Source organism: Bombyx mandarina, chromosome 02, assembly GCF_030267445.1.
Source record: "Bombyx mandarina strain Sakado chromosome 02, ASM3026744v2".
Classification (NCBI taxonomy): Eukaryota; Metazoa; Arthropoda; class Insecta; order Lepidoptera; family Bombycidae; genus Bombyx; species Bombyx mandarina.
The window spans coordinates 407,560-425,409 of NC_143209.1; the positions used below are offsets into that span (position 1 = coordinate 407,560).

At 46.6% G+C, this 17,850-nt stretch overlaps 1 protein-coding gene across 2 annotated transcripts in view; it reads left to right on the forward strand.

Moving 5' to 3' along the window:
* The first annotated feature begins 316 nt into the window (after positions 1-316).
* Positions 317-17,850, forward strand: part of Gad1 (glutamate decarboxylase) — a 64,818-nt gene continuing 47,284 nt past the window's right edge. The window contains exons 1-3 of one of the 2 annotated variants that reach the window (XM_089732842.1): positions 317-558; positions 882-976; positions 2,393-2,468. In XM_089732842.1, coding sequence (XP_089588968.1) covers positions 911-976; positions 2,393-2,468 — 142 coding nt within the window. In that variant the 5' untranslated portion in view covers positions 317-558; positions 882-910. The remainder of the gene's footprint in view (positions 559-881; positions 977-2,392; positions 2,469-17,850) is intronic. The other variant, XM_089732847.1, reaches the window with a different exon arrangement.

A 17,850-nucleotide genomic window follows, 5' to 3' on the forward strand; every position in this document is an offset into this window, starting at 1 on the left:
AACTGATATGCAGATGAGAAGCAATATTAAAACCAGACAAAGCCGCAGTAAATCGTGGTCTGGTTTAGTACCCAGTTACAACGCTCGATAAATTATTTGCGAAACTTACTTATTATAACCAAAATCCAATTAGCTGAAGCTTAATTATTAATTCCATTTACTAGAACCACATAATATCATAACATAATTCAGATATCACACCCTTCGAGGGTGGGGGTGACCTGGTTTCCAGTATTGAACCTACCCCACCTCCTTCAACTGACCTTTAAAGCGCGCATGCCCGTGCGTTGTTCCCAGAACTCCAGACTGGAAACCCCCAGTCAGCTCTGGATCCCCTCAGAGCTAGTCCAGCATTAGTGGTTGAATTTTACACATAAATCCACTGTTCCTTTGTCATTTATGAAAGATTATAATTTGATTTTTCCTCTGCTGTATATTTGTAACTAAACATCCGATTCTTTGGGGCACATTTTTATTTTTTTCTCTTCAATTATTTCTATATAAGTAACTTTTCAAATTAAATTTTAATTCTTCGTATAATTTATCTGTGCAGTCAAGGTATGTACATTTTTATTTAAAAGATAATAAGTAGTGTTATTTTTAAATTTCTTGGTTCGAATTGTTCATCATTGTTCTTTGTCCGCCATTTTGAGTAGCTCAACACGACAAAATGGCCGATTCATTTTATAGCTAGTTTCGATCGATTAGTCGTGTGCTCAACTGAGCATGCGCATTACAATTTAATCCTATAGTACAGTTCAATTTTGAACATTAATGTTGTCATGAGCCCGGTTAAATCCTTAAACGTTATTGAAGTCTTTGAAGATACCGACAGAAGACACACGTCAGTGACATTAACTATTTTGTTTTCTCTTTTGCAGAATTTAAATAAACTATAGAAACTGATAAAATGTCAAAACTAACACTGGACGGTTTCTTTTCATACTGCAAGCAAATAGCAGAGCATATACAATTGGTTCGTTGTTTTTTTAATTAGTAGGCACGTAACCGTTCCGCCATTTTGTTGGTGTTGTTTAGTTGCATAAGATGTCCGCCCGCAGCCTGTTTTCGTGTATTGTCTTCTTTTATTATATTTTAATATTCGTATGTTTTGTTTTAGTGTTTTTATGAACGCATGGTTTAAATGTAGCAGCCTTTATTTTATTCAGAATTGGCACAAATAGTTTTAATGTTTTAATAGTTTTAATGTCTAATGAGTGGATAAACAGCTTAACTATATTTTGTGAATCATAAAGTTAGAATTTCTTATAATATATAAATTGTTGTATATTTTATTTTTTTAACTTAACTTTAATTACTACACTTCGTGTTGCAATAGGGTGCAATATATGGACACATATACTCTCGTCCCACTCCGTAATTAAGCAGTAACTAAATTCTAGCATCAGATGAGATCAAAGTTTCATTTGCATCGGTTCAGTGGCCATCCGATTTTTTAAACTTGGACGTGGTGGGTTCATGTCCAAGTACTTTATGTATTGCCTTCGAAGGTCAAAAATATGGCCCACCAGATGGTGATAGTTATAGACAAGAGCAATATCAGGGGTACAGCTAAGCCGCTGCCTACCGTCGAGGACTCATTTCAGTACTTGTTTGAAGAAAGACATCTAAGAGTGTTCACATGAAACATCGTAGTGGGTAGTGCATTCCTGAGCCAGATGTTACGTGCCAAGAATGATCTCTGAAAATTAGCTATGCAGAAAAGCAATACCAAACGAGATCAGTAGCTCCATCATCACATACTTGTCTTTTTAATGTTGTGTTTTGTTGTATTCATCATGATCATTCTGACTTAGTTAGGCTTTTTTTTATTGCTTGGATGGGTAGTCGAGCCCACAGCCCACCTGGTGTTAAGTGGTTACTGTAGCCCATAGACATCTACAACCTAAATGCGCTGCCGACCTTTTTACAACGGCTACCCCACTCTTCAAACCGAAACGCATTACTGCTTCACGTTAGAAATAGGCGGGGTGGGGATACCTACCCGTACGGACTCACAAGAGGCCCTATCACCTGTAATTACGTAAATTATAATTTTGCGGGTTTGATTTTTATTACACGATGTTATTCCTGCACCGTGGAAGTCAATCGTGAACATTTTTTAAGTACGTATTTCATTAGAAAAATTGGTACCCGCCAGGGAACATCGGTGCATCTTATCCTTTAGGACACGACGAATTCAAATTTTGGCTCTGCCAATTTCTGCCTCAAATCAGTTGCACGTTCCATTAGGACAGCCGTTCACAGCTACATTGAGGCTCCGACCTCATGTAGCAAAAAACCGTGGTATCTTTCACCCATCTAGTTCAGAATACCTTGTATATCTAGTGAACGCATTTTCATGGGAGTTCTATTTTTGTGTTTGGTACAGAGCGAAAGGATGGCTTCGATATCCGGCCAGGGAACTCCTAAGCTGACATCCGCTGTCGGGAACCTGTACTATGACTGTGAGTATATATCATAAAGATATTATGAACTAGCAGCCCACTCCGGCTTCGCTCGGGTCCTTAACAAAAATTTTAACGATATTTGACCCTGTTTTATTTTTTTAAATAAAAGAACACTTATTGCGGCGTAGCTATAATAGTTAGACATAAGCTGTCGGGACACTTTTTGTAAATAATAATGTGTTCTACAAAGTCGTAGTACATTATTTTATTCTATCATGAATAGTTTTCGCAGGACACGCGATGCATTGTGCACTAAGGGAGAAAAGTAGGACATTTTCTATTATATTATTAATGAATTAAATAAAAGTTACAAGTACGTTGTCTCCACTCGAGGATCTTTCAGCTCCATCGGCCGTCCGATGCGGTCCGATGCAGTCCGATGCAGTCTTACCAGCATATTTTGATTTAAAGCAGGAGAAATGCCTCACATTTGCTGATCATACCGCGAGAGCGCTCGTCATTTGAAAGCACTCAACCCTGTCTACCTCACTGAAGCCGAGCGCGATGTTTTCGAAAGCCCCTAATTGAACGCATTTGATTAATTATGAACTTTACACAGAGTGCGTTTTAAGATGTCGCTTTTCGACTGAACTTTTGACTAATCGACGGGAGCTTAATTACGGGCGTGCAACTCATTGGTTTTGTAAATTCTTCAAACTTGTTTTTAACAGTATTATCACTATTTTCCATCAAAGGGTCATCAGACAGTGGCTTGGCTCAGCTGGCATTGCTGATGTCCACGAGCGACGGTAACCAGTCACCATCAGGAGAGCCGTATGATCGTCTGCTTATAAGGGCAATAAAATAATAATATTTACAACATGCACATTTAATCCGTAATGATTCACCACCGCTTCTGTTTAATGATTGAGAAGAGTCTGTAAGAAAAGTACGGCTTTTCTCCTCTCTTCTCCAAAAACGTGCTACATATCGATTTTTTTTTGAGAAAAACAAAAAACAAAAGCCCGCTGAGTTTGTTTCGCCGGTTCTTCTCAGGACTGTGGCTTTTTTTCGAACCGGTGGTAGAGTTAACATTGTTATTTATATTTTGACATTCAACAAGTGTGTCATACTGACATCTAAGTTGAAATAAATGATTTTGAATTTGAATATGAAAGCTTACAGGAAATCATTAAATTAATATACGTAATAAGGATGTCTTGTTGTAGGCAGTACAGGTTTGCCTTGCTGAATTCTGAATGATTCGTCAGTGCTTCTGCTCGATATTGCGATGCACCGGTGTTCGAATCCCGCAGGCGGGTACCAATTTTTCTAATGAAATACGTACTCAACAAATGTTCACGGTTGACTTCCACGGTGAAGGAATAACATCGTGTAGTAAAAATAAAACCCGCATAATTATAATTTGCGTAATTACTGGTGGTAGGGCCTCTAGTGAGTTCGCGCGGGTAGGTACCACCACCCCGCCTATTTCTGCCGTGAAGCAGTAATGCGTTTCGGTTTGAAGGGTGGGGCAGCCATTGTAGATGTATATGGGCTCCAGTAACCACTTAACACCAGGTGGGCTGTGTGAGCTCGTCCACCCATCTAAGCTATAAAAAATATATTCAATATATAGTATAAATCTTGATATAAAACGTACAAACGGATATAAAAGCGTTTTTACAAGAAACATCAGGCTTTGTATTTCTGTCGAGCAATTTACGTCAGAAATGTAGTTTATCCGCTACCCTGCTGCTCTGAGCCCGGCCAAATCCTTAATTAACTTGATAGTTACGTAAGTAAGTTGAGCTTAAAAGCTTTAGAGGCCAAAAGCTACGATAGCAGTGCTACCAATTGTTCAGAAGTTAATAAAAATCACTAAAATCCATGCACTAAATCTTCTTAAGCAAATTGGGCGCAATTTTTTAAAATTTTGGGATTTTGGCATTGAATCTCAATAATGCTCCCAAAAAACTGTGCATTTCGTTAAACTTCCTATGGTAACTTAGGGAAAACCATTTATGTTGGCATCTCTGTGCGCTAAGAACAATGGTGATAATACCATACAAGCATCATGTGTCAGGGTGGTTGAGGTAGTCCCTGTGTAGAGCGTGGATTGTAATTTTTTTATTTTTTTTATTGCTTAGATTGATGGGCGAGCTCACAGCCCACCTGATGTTAAGTGGTTACTGGAGCCCATAGACATCTACAACGTAAATGCGCCACCCATCTTGAGATATAAGTTCTAAGGTCTCAGTATAGTTACAACGGTTACCCCACCCTTCGAACCGAAACGCATTACTGCTTCACGGCGGAAACAGGCGGGGTGGTGGTACCTACCCGCGCGGACTCACAAGAGGTCCTACTACCAGTGAAAATTTGTTTTGAAAAAATTTGTACTGGTCGCTTCAATAATTAGATACATATATACAGAGAGAAGGTTATTTTTATTTGTTTTAATTTACTTACCACATGTGCACGTACGACCAGAAATTTTTGATTGACTTACCATTGACTGTCTTGCCGCAATTATCATTGTGTTTCAAAATTCAAAAAACAGTCATACAAAACTTCATGTTTAGGATTGCCCTAAACAGTCCCATTACCGTTTGATTCTTACCATCCCAGCGATAAACTTCTCTGCTTAAGTTCAATGAATTTTATTTTGAATATGATAAGTTTCAATGGTAAGAGATTTCGCGGACGAATCCCCATACGCTGGACTGATCAGGTGAAAGACCTTACCCAGGCCCGGATTTAAACTGAGTGCCGCCTCTGGGCATCTGAAAAAAATTCTGCGTTTATCGACAGTGCGTTTCCAAAGATCTTTTTTGCCACGTACCATCCGGCTTTGGAATGAGCTCCACGGTGTTTCCCGAGCGCTATGACACGTCCTTCTTCAAACGAGGCTTGCGGAGAGTACTTAATGGTAGGCAGCGGCTTGGCTCTGCCCCTGGAATTGCTGAAGTCCATGAGCGACGGTGACCACATACCATCATGTGGGCCGTATGCTCGTCTGCCTACAAAGGCAATAAAAAAAAAAACGCCCCAATACTGGAATTTAGCTAAGCTTCTAGTTTATATATTTTATTTTTTAAAATTAAAATATGTAACTAATTTATTGTAGAAACTTTATTGTATGCTATATATTCCAAAAACATAATTGAATATTTGTTTTTTTTCTAACAATTATAAATTTGGCACTAAAGGCGATTCATAATTGTATTACATAAAAAAAATCAATACTAATTAAAATTCTTTAATTCCAGAAAATAGAAAAATCGATTATTATTTCAAAACTCCAAGGAAATAAATTGATTAAATCATTTCGATTGTTAATTTTTACTAAAAGTTCCAAAATTATAATTCACAAATAATGGACGAATTGAATTTCTTGAATTACCAATTAAACAGAAATTTATTAATTATAGAATTAATTAATTATATTGCGCAATCTTGACAAGACTAAAAAAAAATTTTTTTCACTTTCAAAATTTAGCCCCCTTAAAAAATTTGCGGCTCTAGGCACTTGTCCCGACTGCCCTTAGTGTAAATCCACCATTGACCTTACCAAAACCCCACTTAACGAGTGCCTGTGTCAAGCCTCAGCTCGCAAACTATGGAAAACACCTGTCAAAGCTTTAATAAACAAGAATTCCACATGACCACAACTGCTCTGCCAAGAGTAGCCGACTATGATGATATTATCTACCCCAAGTAACATGATATTGTAGCGTGAAGTTTGTAATTTCCCGTCGCCATTCTGTGGCCGCACGCTACCGTTATCTCGTTGAAATATTGGTTAAGGTCGTATTGCTCAACGCGAGCTAATGTCAGGGACAGACTCCCGTCGCGGCCCGAATGCCTATCATTGAAACACCAGTGGTGGTATCGACATAGATAACATCTTCCACCCCTTGATTGAAGTTGATCAAAGATCTATAGTGAATACAACCAAATATGTGCATTAATTGATAGCACTGACATTTTTAACGACACGTGTCCTGGTCTCAGTAACAAACTAGTATCCAAGTTCCTTTGTTTATAATTGATGAGAGAATATTAAGTAGTTTGAAGTCGTCGTGGCCTAAAAGATAAGACGTCCGGTGCATTCGTGTTGAAGCGATGCACCAGTGTTCGAATCCCGCAGGCGGGTACCAGTTTTTCTAATGAAATACGTACTCAACAAATGTTCACGATTGACTTACTTACGAAGGAATAACATCGTGTAATAAAAGTGAAACCCGCAAAATTATAATTTGCGTAATTACTGGTGGTAGGACCTGTTGTGAGTTCGCGCGGGTAGGTACCACCGCCCTGCCTATTTCTGCCGTGAAGCAGTAATGCGTTTCGGTTTGAAGGGTAGGGTAGCCGTTGTAACTATACTGATACCTTACAACTTATATCTCAAGGTGGGTGGCGCATTTACGTCGTAGATGTCTATGAGCTCCAGTAACCACTTAATACCAGGTGGGCTGTGAGCTCGTCCAACCATATAAGCAATTAAAAAAAACACCCACAGTTCGTTACCAGTTCGAAATCAATATTGTCATATACACTTATTTGCAATCAATTTACTCAGTGTTCTTTGAGCATATTTCCATCGCCACACGGATTTTGAAAACCCAAAACTTTTTATTAATATCAGCGTCTCCTTGAGCAATCATCTACTATCAGATCAGATGGGTCTACGGAGGGACTTCGGTTCCCTCTGTATTCTGTACCATATGTTCCATGGGGAGTGCTCTGAGGAATTTTTCGAGATGATAACATCGTCTTGTTTTTAACATCGCACCGCCCGCCACCGGAGTAGAGTCCATCCATACTACCTGGAGCCACTGCGGTCATCCACAGTGTGTTGCCAGAGGTCTTTTTTGGCACATACCATCCGGCTATGGAATGGCTTCCATAGCCATAGGACTTCCACGGTGTTTCCCGAGCACTATGACATACCCTTCTTCAAACGAGGCTTGTGGAGAGTATTAAGCGGTTGGCAGTGGCTTGGCTCTGCCCCTGGCATTGCTGAAGTCCATTTGCGACGGTGACCACTCACCACCAGTTGGGCCGTGTGCTCGTCTGCCTACAAGGGCAATAAAAAAAAAGATCTTTGGATCTTCTACCATAAATGCCAAAATATGAGGATACACTATTGTGTATTCGCGAATCCCAAAAAATCTGTTAACTTTTAAAAACTGATTGAACCCAACCCCTCGGGATATAAGACGGGTCATAAATACCCATAGAGTGGGACGGATGGAGCCCTCTGTAAGTACCAGGATTACACGCAAGCCCATATTTTTGAGACCTTCTTAATGGAGAATTATTATCTGCACAAGACAAAAAATTGACAATTTTTTTAAGGGCAGAAGTATTCTTGGTCCTCTAGAACTGTCTGTGCTATCTTTTTATTACTTAGAAGGGTGGATGAGCTCACAGCCCACCTAGTGTTAAGTGGTTACTGGAGCCCATAGACATCTACAACGTAAATGCGCCACCCACCTTGGGATATAAATTTCATGGTCTCAGTATAGCTACAATGGCTGCCCCACCCTTTAAACCGAAATGCATTACTGCTTCACGGCAGAAATAGGCAGGGTGATGGCACCCACCCGTGCGGACTCACAAGAGATGAAATATTTACAACAAAGAAAACCGATAGCAACAAAATGATTTTTTTTTTTTTTTGCCTTTGTGGGCAGACGAGCATACGGCCCACCTGATGGTGAGTGGTTACCGTCGCCCATGGACTTCAGCAATGCCAAGGGCAGAGCCAAGCCGCTGCCTACCGCTTAATACTCTCCACAAGCCTCGTTTGAAGAAGGACATGTCATAGCGCTCGGGAAACACCGTGGAGGGGAGCTCATTCCATAGCCGGATGGTACGTGGCAAAAAAGACCTCTGGAAACGCACTGTGGATGATGATGTGAAATGAGATTAACATCAATTTAGTTGAAGTTAATTAAATATACATTAATTTTTAATGAGTTCAAAACTAGAAAAAAATTACAAGACAAAAAAAACAAAATACGTGCGAATTGAGAATCCCTTCTTTTTACGAAATCGGTTAAAAGAAAAAAATAAAACAATGGATACTTAAGACCAGAACTTACATGTACTTCGCGGAAAAAAATTACTGGCTAGTGTTACCTACCCGCGCGGGGCCGTAATGAGGCCGTAACCGGAAAATTTAAATTCTATTAGTAACAATAGCCCCTCCGCGGAAGCTCGGGTCATAAATACCCATATAACGGCACCGACTGATCCATCTGTAACTACCGCGGATTACTCGCGAGCCCTTATTAGGGCTGCTCTCGTCGAAGACTGCGGAACACAGAGAGCTATACGTCCTTTTGGGTTTTCGCCAGACGTAGAGACGGTTCGAACAAAATCTTTTGGAATTAAACCTTGAATTTTCCTTCGATAGGGACAATTAACTGGGTATCAACAGTAATAGTTTGATGTATCAAATGCGCTTAGCTTTTTATAACAATCTATTTTTATACGCTTTTATTAGCTTCAGACGTATGTATGTAACGGAATCTTTGAACATGACTTTGACCCCCTTCAAAACGTCGGATTAACTCGAAATTAAGCTTAATAAGGTCCGATGACAATTCAATATTAAAAAAAATATTGAAAATATTGAAATTCAACAAAAAAAAATAAAAAAAAATAATAGTTTAAAAAAAACTAACAAAATATACGCTTTTGTAGAAAATCCAACTAAAAAATAGAAAATAAATTTTAATAAATTTGAATTAAAAATAGTGTAAGAAAATATGATTTTATTGTAAAAAAGCGTGGGGTGCATGGTTTCAGTAGTTATAAATATTTTATGAACAGATATGAGTAGAGGGGTTATTTTGATAATATCCTGAAAAGCACCCCACGCTTTTTTACAATAAAATCATTTTTTCTTACACTATTTTTAATTCAAATTTATTAAAATTTATTTTCTATTTTTTAGTTGGATTTTCTATAAAAGCGTATTTTGTTAGTTTTTTTTAAACTATTATTTATTAGCAAGACGTTTGTGTTTTTATTCAATCAAATCGGTTATCAGTTAAATAGATTTTATTACAATAATATTTTCAAATTCTTTTAATATGATTTGCCTATAAAGTCCAATAGGTTTACGAGTGTTCATTTTTGGCAAATGTTAGCAAGCAACGGCCGTCTGGTGTAGTGGTAAGTGACATGGTCACTACACAAGGGGGTCGCGGGTTCGAATCCCGCCAAGGGAAGATATTTGTATGATAAATATAAATGTCTTTTCCAGGGTTATGGATGTATCCCGGTCGTGGACGAGCTTGCAGCGCGCACTCTGCGTGCTGTGGGTCTCGTCTGCGGGGGAGTTGCTGGACTTCGACCGGGCGCGTCCGTAGGTGGCGGATCACGGGCCTCTGGGCAATAGTCACAGGGGCATCGCTCCTTCTCTCTCGTTGTGTTACGGCGGGAGAGATTGAGCGACGCGGACCAAAACCAGCATCGGGGGTTACACGCTCTCCTCCCCCTTCACTTGCTGAAGGGTGGTTCTCCTGGAGATGCGAGGGCCTCCACTTTTTCCCTCTTTTCCTTGTTGTTTTATTGTTTTGTTTACACTGTCTTTTGGTTATTTTTTTTATTTATTAATTAATTTAGTTTAAGTTTTAATCTGTCTCTTTCTCTTCTTTTATTTCCGTTCATTGTTTTATTTTACACGCTTTTCTATTCTTCTTCTCCTGTGGTTTTATTTTGATTTTATTTGGTTTTATTTTTTATCTTCTTTCCTTTTATACCCAATTCTAAGCTCTGACACCCGGCGAGAGAATGAATGGCTGGTGGGCGACCAGTCGCTAGGGTGTCCCAGGGAACCGAACCCTGGGTTAAAAAATATATAAAAATAAATAAATGTAATGGCTAGTTTTAAAAAGATACTACCCCAGGAGGGTACCTCCCGCTCCGCGGGGGGAGAATCCCTCCGTGCGGCCGACTCGTCGGACGCACGCTGCCCCACGTACTCTGGGGGGGGCAAAAACTGCCTAGACGTCAGGTCCGGGAAGGACGGAGTTCAGAGGAAGATGTCCGAGAAGGACCTTGAAGTAAGCTCCTTTAGAGCCAATGTCGTGTCGGACGATGACATGGCCACAGTCGGTTCGGCCCAATCGTCGACCCGCTCGTCGCCGACACGACGACAGCGGAAAAGGGTCCTTAATATAAGCTCAGACGGGTTGAGCAGTAGCTCCGGTTCGGAGGCTCAGGGCCCGTCAGTTGCGAAGCCCAGAGCCGTGACGCCATCAAAGCGTGGACGGGGACGCCCTCCGACCACGAGGCAGTGCGTTGGCATGGCTGCTGCCAGAAAGGCGTGCCTTAGGGCCCAAAGAGAGGAGAGGGAGCTCACTGAGAGCGCGCGCACCACGCGCCAGAAGAAGAGAGCGGCTGAAGGATCTGTCCCTAAGCCTGATGCCGAGCGTAGACTCCATCAGAGTGCTGAGGTGGCTCTGACGGTGGCCGCCAAATCTAGTAGCCCGAAGGGCACGTATGTGCGTGCATTGAAGGAGTTGGCAGCTACCGTCAAGGAGGCCACGGAGGACCTTGTGGGCCGCACTGCAACTGAAGAGGCTGAAAAACTGCGTGCGATCAACGCCAAGCAGGAGCAGGAGATCCTACAGCTTCGCAAGGAGCTTGATGAAATTAGGAGGGAGCTGGCTACGGTCTCGCAGGTGCTAGGCAATGCACCAGCCGCAGCCCCGGCCCCAAACACCGAGGAAGAAGAGGAGGAGTTGCGCCTCCAGCGCATTATGCGAGCTGTCGGTACGATGCTCGACGCTCGCTTTGCGGGGCTGGAGGGACGGCTTCTACCGGAGCCGCGAATGCGACCACCGCTAGCGGCGGACAGGCGGAAGAGCCGCGAAAAATCACCGGACCCTCCTGTGGTCGTAGACGCTGCACTGAATTCGGCACCATTATCGAAACCAGTGCCACCTACAACATCGGCGAAAAAGAGGATGCGAGGCCCCAGAAGAAAAGCCACTGCGCAAGTGGCTCCACTTGGAACGCCCACCCTCCTCCCGGCTCCAGCTTCCTTGATCGAGAGCTGGTCAACGGTCACCCGTAGAGGCGCTCGGCTGAGGGAGGAACCAGTGAGGACGGTTCAAGTGGTAGCACCCGCTGAAGCGGGAAAGAAAAACCCGTCCTCTGCAAAGAGGAAAGAGAAGAAGCTGCGCCCTCCGCGCTCTCAAGCTGTTGTGCTCAAGCTGCAGCCGGAAGCTGTAGAAAGAGGACTCACATACCGCAGCGTACTCGCCGAAGCGAGAGCCAAGGTGGACCCCGGGGCACTCGGAATCCCCATCCAGCGCATCCGGTCTGCAGTGACTGGGGCTAAGGTGTTGGTAGTGGAAGGTGCTGATCAGAGCGCCAAGGCTGATCTCCTGGCCCAAAAGCTTCGTGAGGTTCTGTCCGCGGAGGGGGTCATCGTGACCCGGCCAGTGACGACTGCAGCCATCCGCATCAGGGGGCTGGATGACTCCTTGACGCCGGAGGAAGTAGCCGCTGAGCTCGCCCGGATTGGCGAATGCACTCTTGAAGCGGTGAAGATCGGAGAGATCAAGTCTGGCCCAGGTGGGATGGGTCAGGTGTTGGTTCGGTTGCCCGTCGCTGCCACGACGAAGGTCCTCGCCGTACCGAAATTGAGGGTCGGTTGGAGCGTGCTCCGCGCTCATCTGCTAGAGGCTAAGAAGCTACAGTGCTTCCGATGCCATGAGCTAGGGCACGTGAGCGCTCGATGTCCGTCGTCGGTTGACCGCAGCCGTGATTGTTACCGGTGCGGCCAGACCGGCCACGTAGCGTCCGGCTGCTCTCTGGCGCCACACTGTGCTGTATGTGCCTCTGCCGGCAGACCGGCGGATCACGTCTCCGGGAGCAAGGCTTGTGCCAAGTCCCCGAGACCGAGACTTAGAAGAGGAGCTTCCGCTGCGCTTGAGAATGCGCGGAGGCAGCCCGGTACGGCTATGGAGACATCGAATGACACCCTGTTATGACAGGTGTCCTTCGATTCCTGCAGGGGAATCTCAATCACTCTGCCAGAGCTCAGGACCTTTTGTTCCAGAGCATGGCAGAGGGGTTGACCCATCTTGCGGTGGTCGCCGAGCCGTATCGGGTTCCTTCGAGCCCCGATTGGGCAGCCGATTTGGAGGGCCGAGTGGCTATCATCCGACGTTGTTGTGTGGGTGCTCCGCCCAGGTTCGATGTTGTCGAGAGAGGTTGCGGCTTTGTTGCTGTTCTCTGGGCCGAGGTATTCATATTGGGAGTGTACTTCTCCCCAAACAGGACGCTCGCCGAGTTTGAGGTTTTTCTCAGCGAGCTCGGCCGCGTCGTTGGGAGGTCGCACTCCCGACGGATACTCGTTCTCGGGGACCTCAACGCCAAGTCATTGGCTTGGGGATCCTCGAGAACGTGCCCCAGAGGTAGGGCGGTGGAAGAATGGCTGGTCGGAAGCGGTCTTCTCGTCCTCAATCGTGGCGCGGAACTCACGTGCGTGCGACGTTTGGGCGGGTCCGTGGTTGACGTTACATTTGCCACGCCCGACGTGGCGAATCGCGTACGCGGTTGGGCCGTGATGGTCGGCGAGGAGACGCTCTCCGACCACCGCTACATTCGTTTCGGTGTCGCAGTGTCTCCGGCGGAGTCTATCCAGGGCTCTTCCTTGCTCTGCGGTGGCGGCGCGGGGGGTCCTCGTTGGGCCCAGAAGCGCCTCAACGTCGAGAGGTTGCGTGAGGCGGCTGTAGTCCAGGCATGGCGTCTTGACTCGCTTGGTGAGCCAGCGGACGTGTGCGAGGGGGTGGAGCATCTGCGCGAGGCGATGTCGCGGGTGTGCGACGCCGCTATGCCTCGCATTAGAGCTCTCGCTCCTAAACGCAGAGTCCACTGGTGGACTGAGGAGATCGCTAACCAGCGCCGGTTGTGCGACGTCAGTCGTCGCGCATACCAACGGTATCGACGTCGAAGAACGCACCGGGACCCCGATGAGGAGGACCGACTGTACGAGGTGTACAGGATGGCCATAAGGGCCCTGCGCGTGGCTATCGGGGAGGCGAAGGAGGCTGCTTGGAACGACCTACTAGCTTCGCTCGACTGTGACCCGTGGGGGCGGCCCTACAGGCTGGCGCGCAATGTGCTCCGCCCTTGGGCCCCCCCCGCAACCAGCACCCTGCCGCCGGAGACATTGCAGCGGGTAGTCGGGGGTCTGTTTCCGGATTTTACCAGGACGGCCTTCGTCCCCCCTGTGATGACGACGGTGCGGGTTGCTGATGGCGGGGAGCCTGAGGACGTCTCGCAGGCGGAGTTTGAATCGGCTGTGCAGAGGATGCGGGCGAAGCGCACGGCTCCCGGTCCCGATGGGATCTCGTCCCGAGCGTGGGCGCTCGCCTTGACGGGTGATGGTTTAGGGCCTGCCCTCCGAAGGCTGTTCAGCCGGTGCCTCCGTGAGGGCAGGTTCCCAGAGCCATGGAGGACTGGTCGGCTCGTCCTTATTCCTAAGGAGGGTCGGCCACGTGACGAACCGAACGGGTACCGCCCAATCGTCGTGCTGGACGAGGCCGGTAAGCTCTTCGAGCGCGTCATCGCTAATCGCCTTGTCCAGCACCTGGAAAACGTTGGACCTGATCTGGCTCCTAACCAATACGGTTTCCGGAGGGGTCGCTCGACCGTGGACGCGGTCTTGCGTGTCCGCCATCTCTCCGATTGTGCGTGCTCCGAGGGGGGCGTGTTGTTGGCTGTGTCGATTGACATCGCCAACGCCTTCAACACGATCCCCTGGAGCACGATCGTGGAATCACTTCGGTTTCACCGCATCCCCAATAGTCTCCGCACCCTGATAGAGGACTACCTCTCAGGGCGGAGCGTGATTTTCCCCGAGAGAAGAGGATGGGGACGAAAAACGGTGTCGTGCGGGGTCCCACAGGGGTCGGTATTGGGACCTCTCCTGTGGGACATCGGTTTCGACTGGGTCCTCCGCGGTGCTGGCCTGCGTGGCGTCGACGTGGTGTGCTATGCCGACGACACGTTGGTGACGGCTCGCGGAGCTGACTACAGGACCGCAGCGATCCTTGCAACGGCGGCGGTCTCCACCGTCGTTAGCCGCATTCGGAGACTGGGTCTTGAGGTGGCCCTCCACAAGTCCGAGGCCGTATGCTTTCACCCGGTTCGGAGAGGACCCCCTCCAGGCGCGACGCTCATAGTCGGTGGAGTATCGATCGCTGTCCAGCCGAAGCTCAAATATTTGGGCATCGTGCTGGACAGTCGATGGCGCTTCGACCACCATTTCGGTGAGTTGATTCCGAGGCTACTGGGCATGGCAGGTGCATTAGTCCGTCTTCTGCCCAACGTTGGTGGTTGCAGCGTCGGTGTCCGACGCCTGTACCTGGGGGTCGTGCGCAGTATGGCCTTGTATGGCGCTCCCGTGTGGTCGCCCACACTCTCCGCACGCAATGCGGCGCTGCTGCTCCGAGCTCAGCGGGCGCTCGCGGTGAGGGTCATCAGGGGGTACCGTACGATCTCCCGAGAGGTCGCCTGCGCCCTCGCTGGTTCCCTTCCTTGGGATCTCGAGGCCGAGGTATTGGCTACGGTATACCGGCGCAGGACACAGTCCCTGAGTCGGGGACGGACACCCGGCCTGTCGGCTGTCAGTCGGTGGAGGCGTGCTGCGCGTCATCTGGCGTACGCTAAATGGAGGGAGCGGTTGCTGGAGGAACTTCATCAAACCTCAGCCACCCGCCGGCGCACTCTCGAGGCCCTGGTGCCCGTGCTGGAGACATGGTCAGATCGGCGACACGGCGTGCTCTCCTTCCGCCTTACGCAGGTCCTCTCGGGGCATGGCTGCTTCGGGAGGTACCTGTGGAGGGTTTGCAGGAGAGAGCCACATCCGGGTTGTCACCAGTGCGGGCATCCGGATGATGACGCTCAGCACGCACTCGAAGCGTGCCCGCGTTGGGAGCACCCGCGGCGAGATCTCATCGCGGTGCTGGGGAGGGACCTCTCCTTGCGGGCTGTCATTGCCCGCATGCTAGAGGATGAGAGTTCGTGGGAGGCCATGGCCAGATTTTGCGACCTGGTCATGGCGTTCCGCGAGGCTGAGGAGCGCGAAAGGGAGTGGAATCCCTCTTCGGCTCCTCAGCGAAGAAGGCGGGGTGGGCGACGCGGGCACGATGCTCCCGTTAATCTCCCGTAGGGACTGTTGGGTACTGGGTGCGGGGGTGCCCGGTGCTCTGCTGTCGGTTCCGTGGTGAGGCGGCGCAAGGTGGCTCCTATGCGCCACTCACGGTGTCTCCCGAGACGACGTCCTGCGGGATCTTCCCTGGGATTGGATCCCGTCCTATTGTCAGGACGGGTACCGGCGACGGCGAGCCTGCGGCGCGCATTGTGCGGTACCGTAGGTTTCGTGGAGTCGGAGTGGTGGAGCTCGATGGGGTTTAGTCGGTAGTCGGTTTTGCGGGGCGGGTCCTGCGTGGTAGACGCCGCGCAGCGCCTCGCGCGCCTTTCTCAAGGCGTAGTCTCCCGGTAGGAATTGGAAGAAGAGGAGGACTTTGGTCCTCCTCTTCTCCCTCTTCTTCTCTGGAGGCGCCGGAGTCCGACATAACCCGGTCTATTACCCCTCTCGACCGGGTATCCGTAAATGGATTCCCCAGCGTTAAAAAAAAAAAAAAAAAAAGGGTTATGGATGTATATTAAAAATGTGTATGTGTATAATAAAAAAATCTTACATTTATTTCCGTTATCTGGTACCTGTAACACAAGTTATTTACGAACTTATCACGGGACCAGTTAACGTGGCGTGATTGTTAGTAAATATTTATTATTATTATTATTTATTTATCTATTAATAATATCAATAGCAAGAATGAAGATTGCAAACAATGCAAGCGAAAACCAAAAAAAAAATATCTTCAAATTTCTCCATCTCCACTCCTAATAGATATAAAAATATTCAATTCCTCATTGCAAATCCCCGTAAGCTCCCCACTCTATCAATGGACGCAACGAATGAGCTTTTAATGCTTACGGGGAAAAGCTCGTCTGACACACGAAGGATATTTGAGAATGCTGTACTTACAGAGTTCGCGTTGGTGCTTTGTTATTGTGCGGCGAGCTATTGAGACTACGAAGTCGTTTTTGTTTTGCATTTCCTGTTTACGATAAAACGACAGCGCATTCAATTTTAATGGTAACAAGGCGAATAATTATTATTTTATTTGTCTACTAGCTGACCCGGCAGACTTCGTAGTGCTTCAATCGATAAATAAAAGACCTTAGTATAAAATAAACTTAAAACAAACAAAAAGAATCCGTCCGATGGGGGACACATCATAGGAAAAACAAAATTGTTATTTTTATTTATTTCCAAGCATTTTCATATTTATCTACCTTTTAAACCTTCTCTGGACTTCCACGAATAATTCAAGACCAAAATTAGCCAAATCGGTCCAGCCGTTCTCGAGTTTTAGCGAGACTAACGAACAGCAATTCATTTTTATATAGATAGATAGATAGTGAGTTAGCGAAGGTACGTTTGCCGCTAGGGGTACTGTTCTAACTCGCTACGAATTTGAGTTAACTTTAACGCGATCGAGAACGTTTAAAAACTCGCACTAATCATTTTGGTAGCAGGATGTTATTGCAACTTACCGGCCTAATGCAATTTTGACTGCATCCCGTACTTAATTCTACCAGACTCCAGACTGAGACCCTATAACCAAACGCACATTTGTCAATCACGAACACACACGCGCGTAAAATTATCTACGTATTAAAGGAGATGAGGAATTTTTAATTAAAATCACTATAGTTATAACCCTAAACATCTGTGCCTGTTTGTTTATTGAGAATGCAAGCGCTGAACTGTAACTAATCGGCGAAGGGAGACGCGGGACGTGAATTGTGCTCTACAGTAGTTGAGCTAGGCGACGATATGAAGGAATGACATCGTGTAAACCCGCAAAATTATAATTTGCGTAATTACTGGTGGTAGGACCTGTTGTGAGTTGCACGGGTAGGTACCACCACCCTGTCTATTTCTGCCGTGAAGCACTAATGCGTTTCGGTTTGAAGGGTGGGGTAGCCGTTGTAACTATACTTGAGACTTTAGAACTTATATCTCAAGGTGGGTGGCGCATTTACGTCGTAGACGTCTATGGGCTCCAGTAACCACGGGATTCGAACACCGGTGCATCGCTCAACACGCATGCCCCGGACCTCTTATCCTATAGGCCACGACGACTTCTGGCACGACCACGATTGTAGCATTGTTGATATCCATGAGTGGAAAGACAGTGAAATATGTTATAGCATAGCTTGCGCTGTATAGAAGAGGGCCGCCCGGCCCCACGACCCTCAAGAGGGTTGAAAGTTTTTAATATAAACCGTTGACTCGGGCTATTCTGTGAGTGCAAGAATTTTTTTC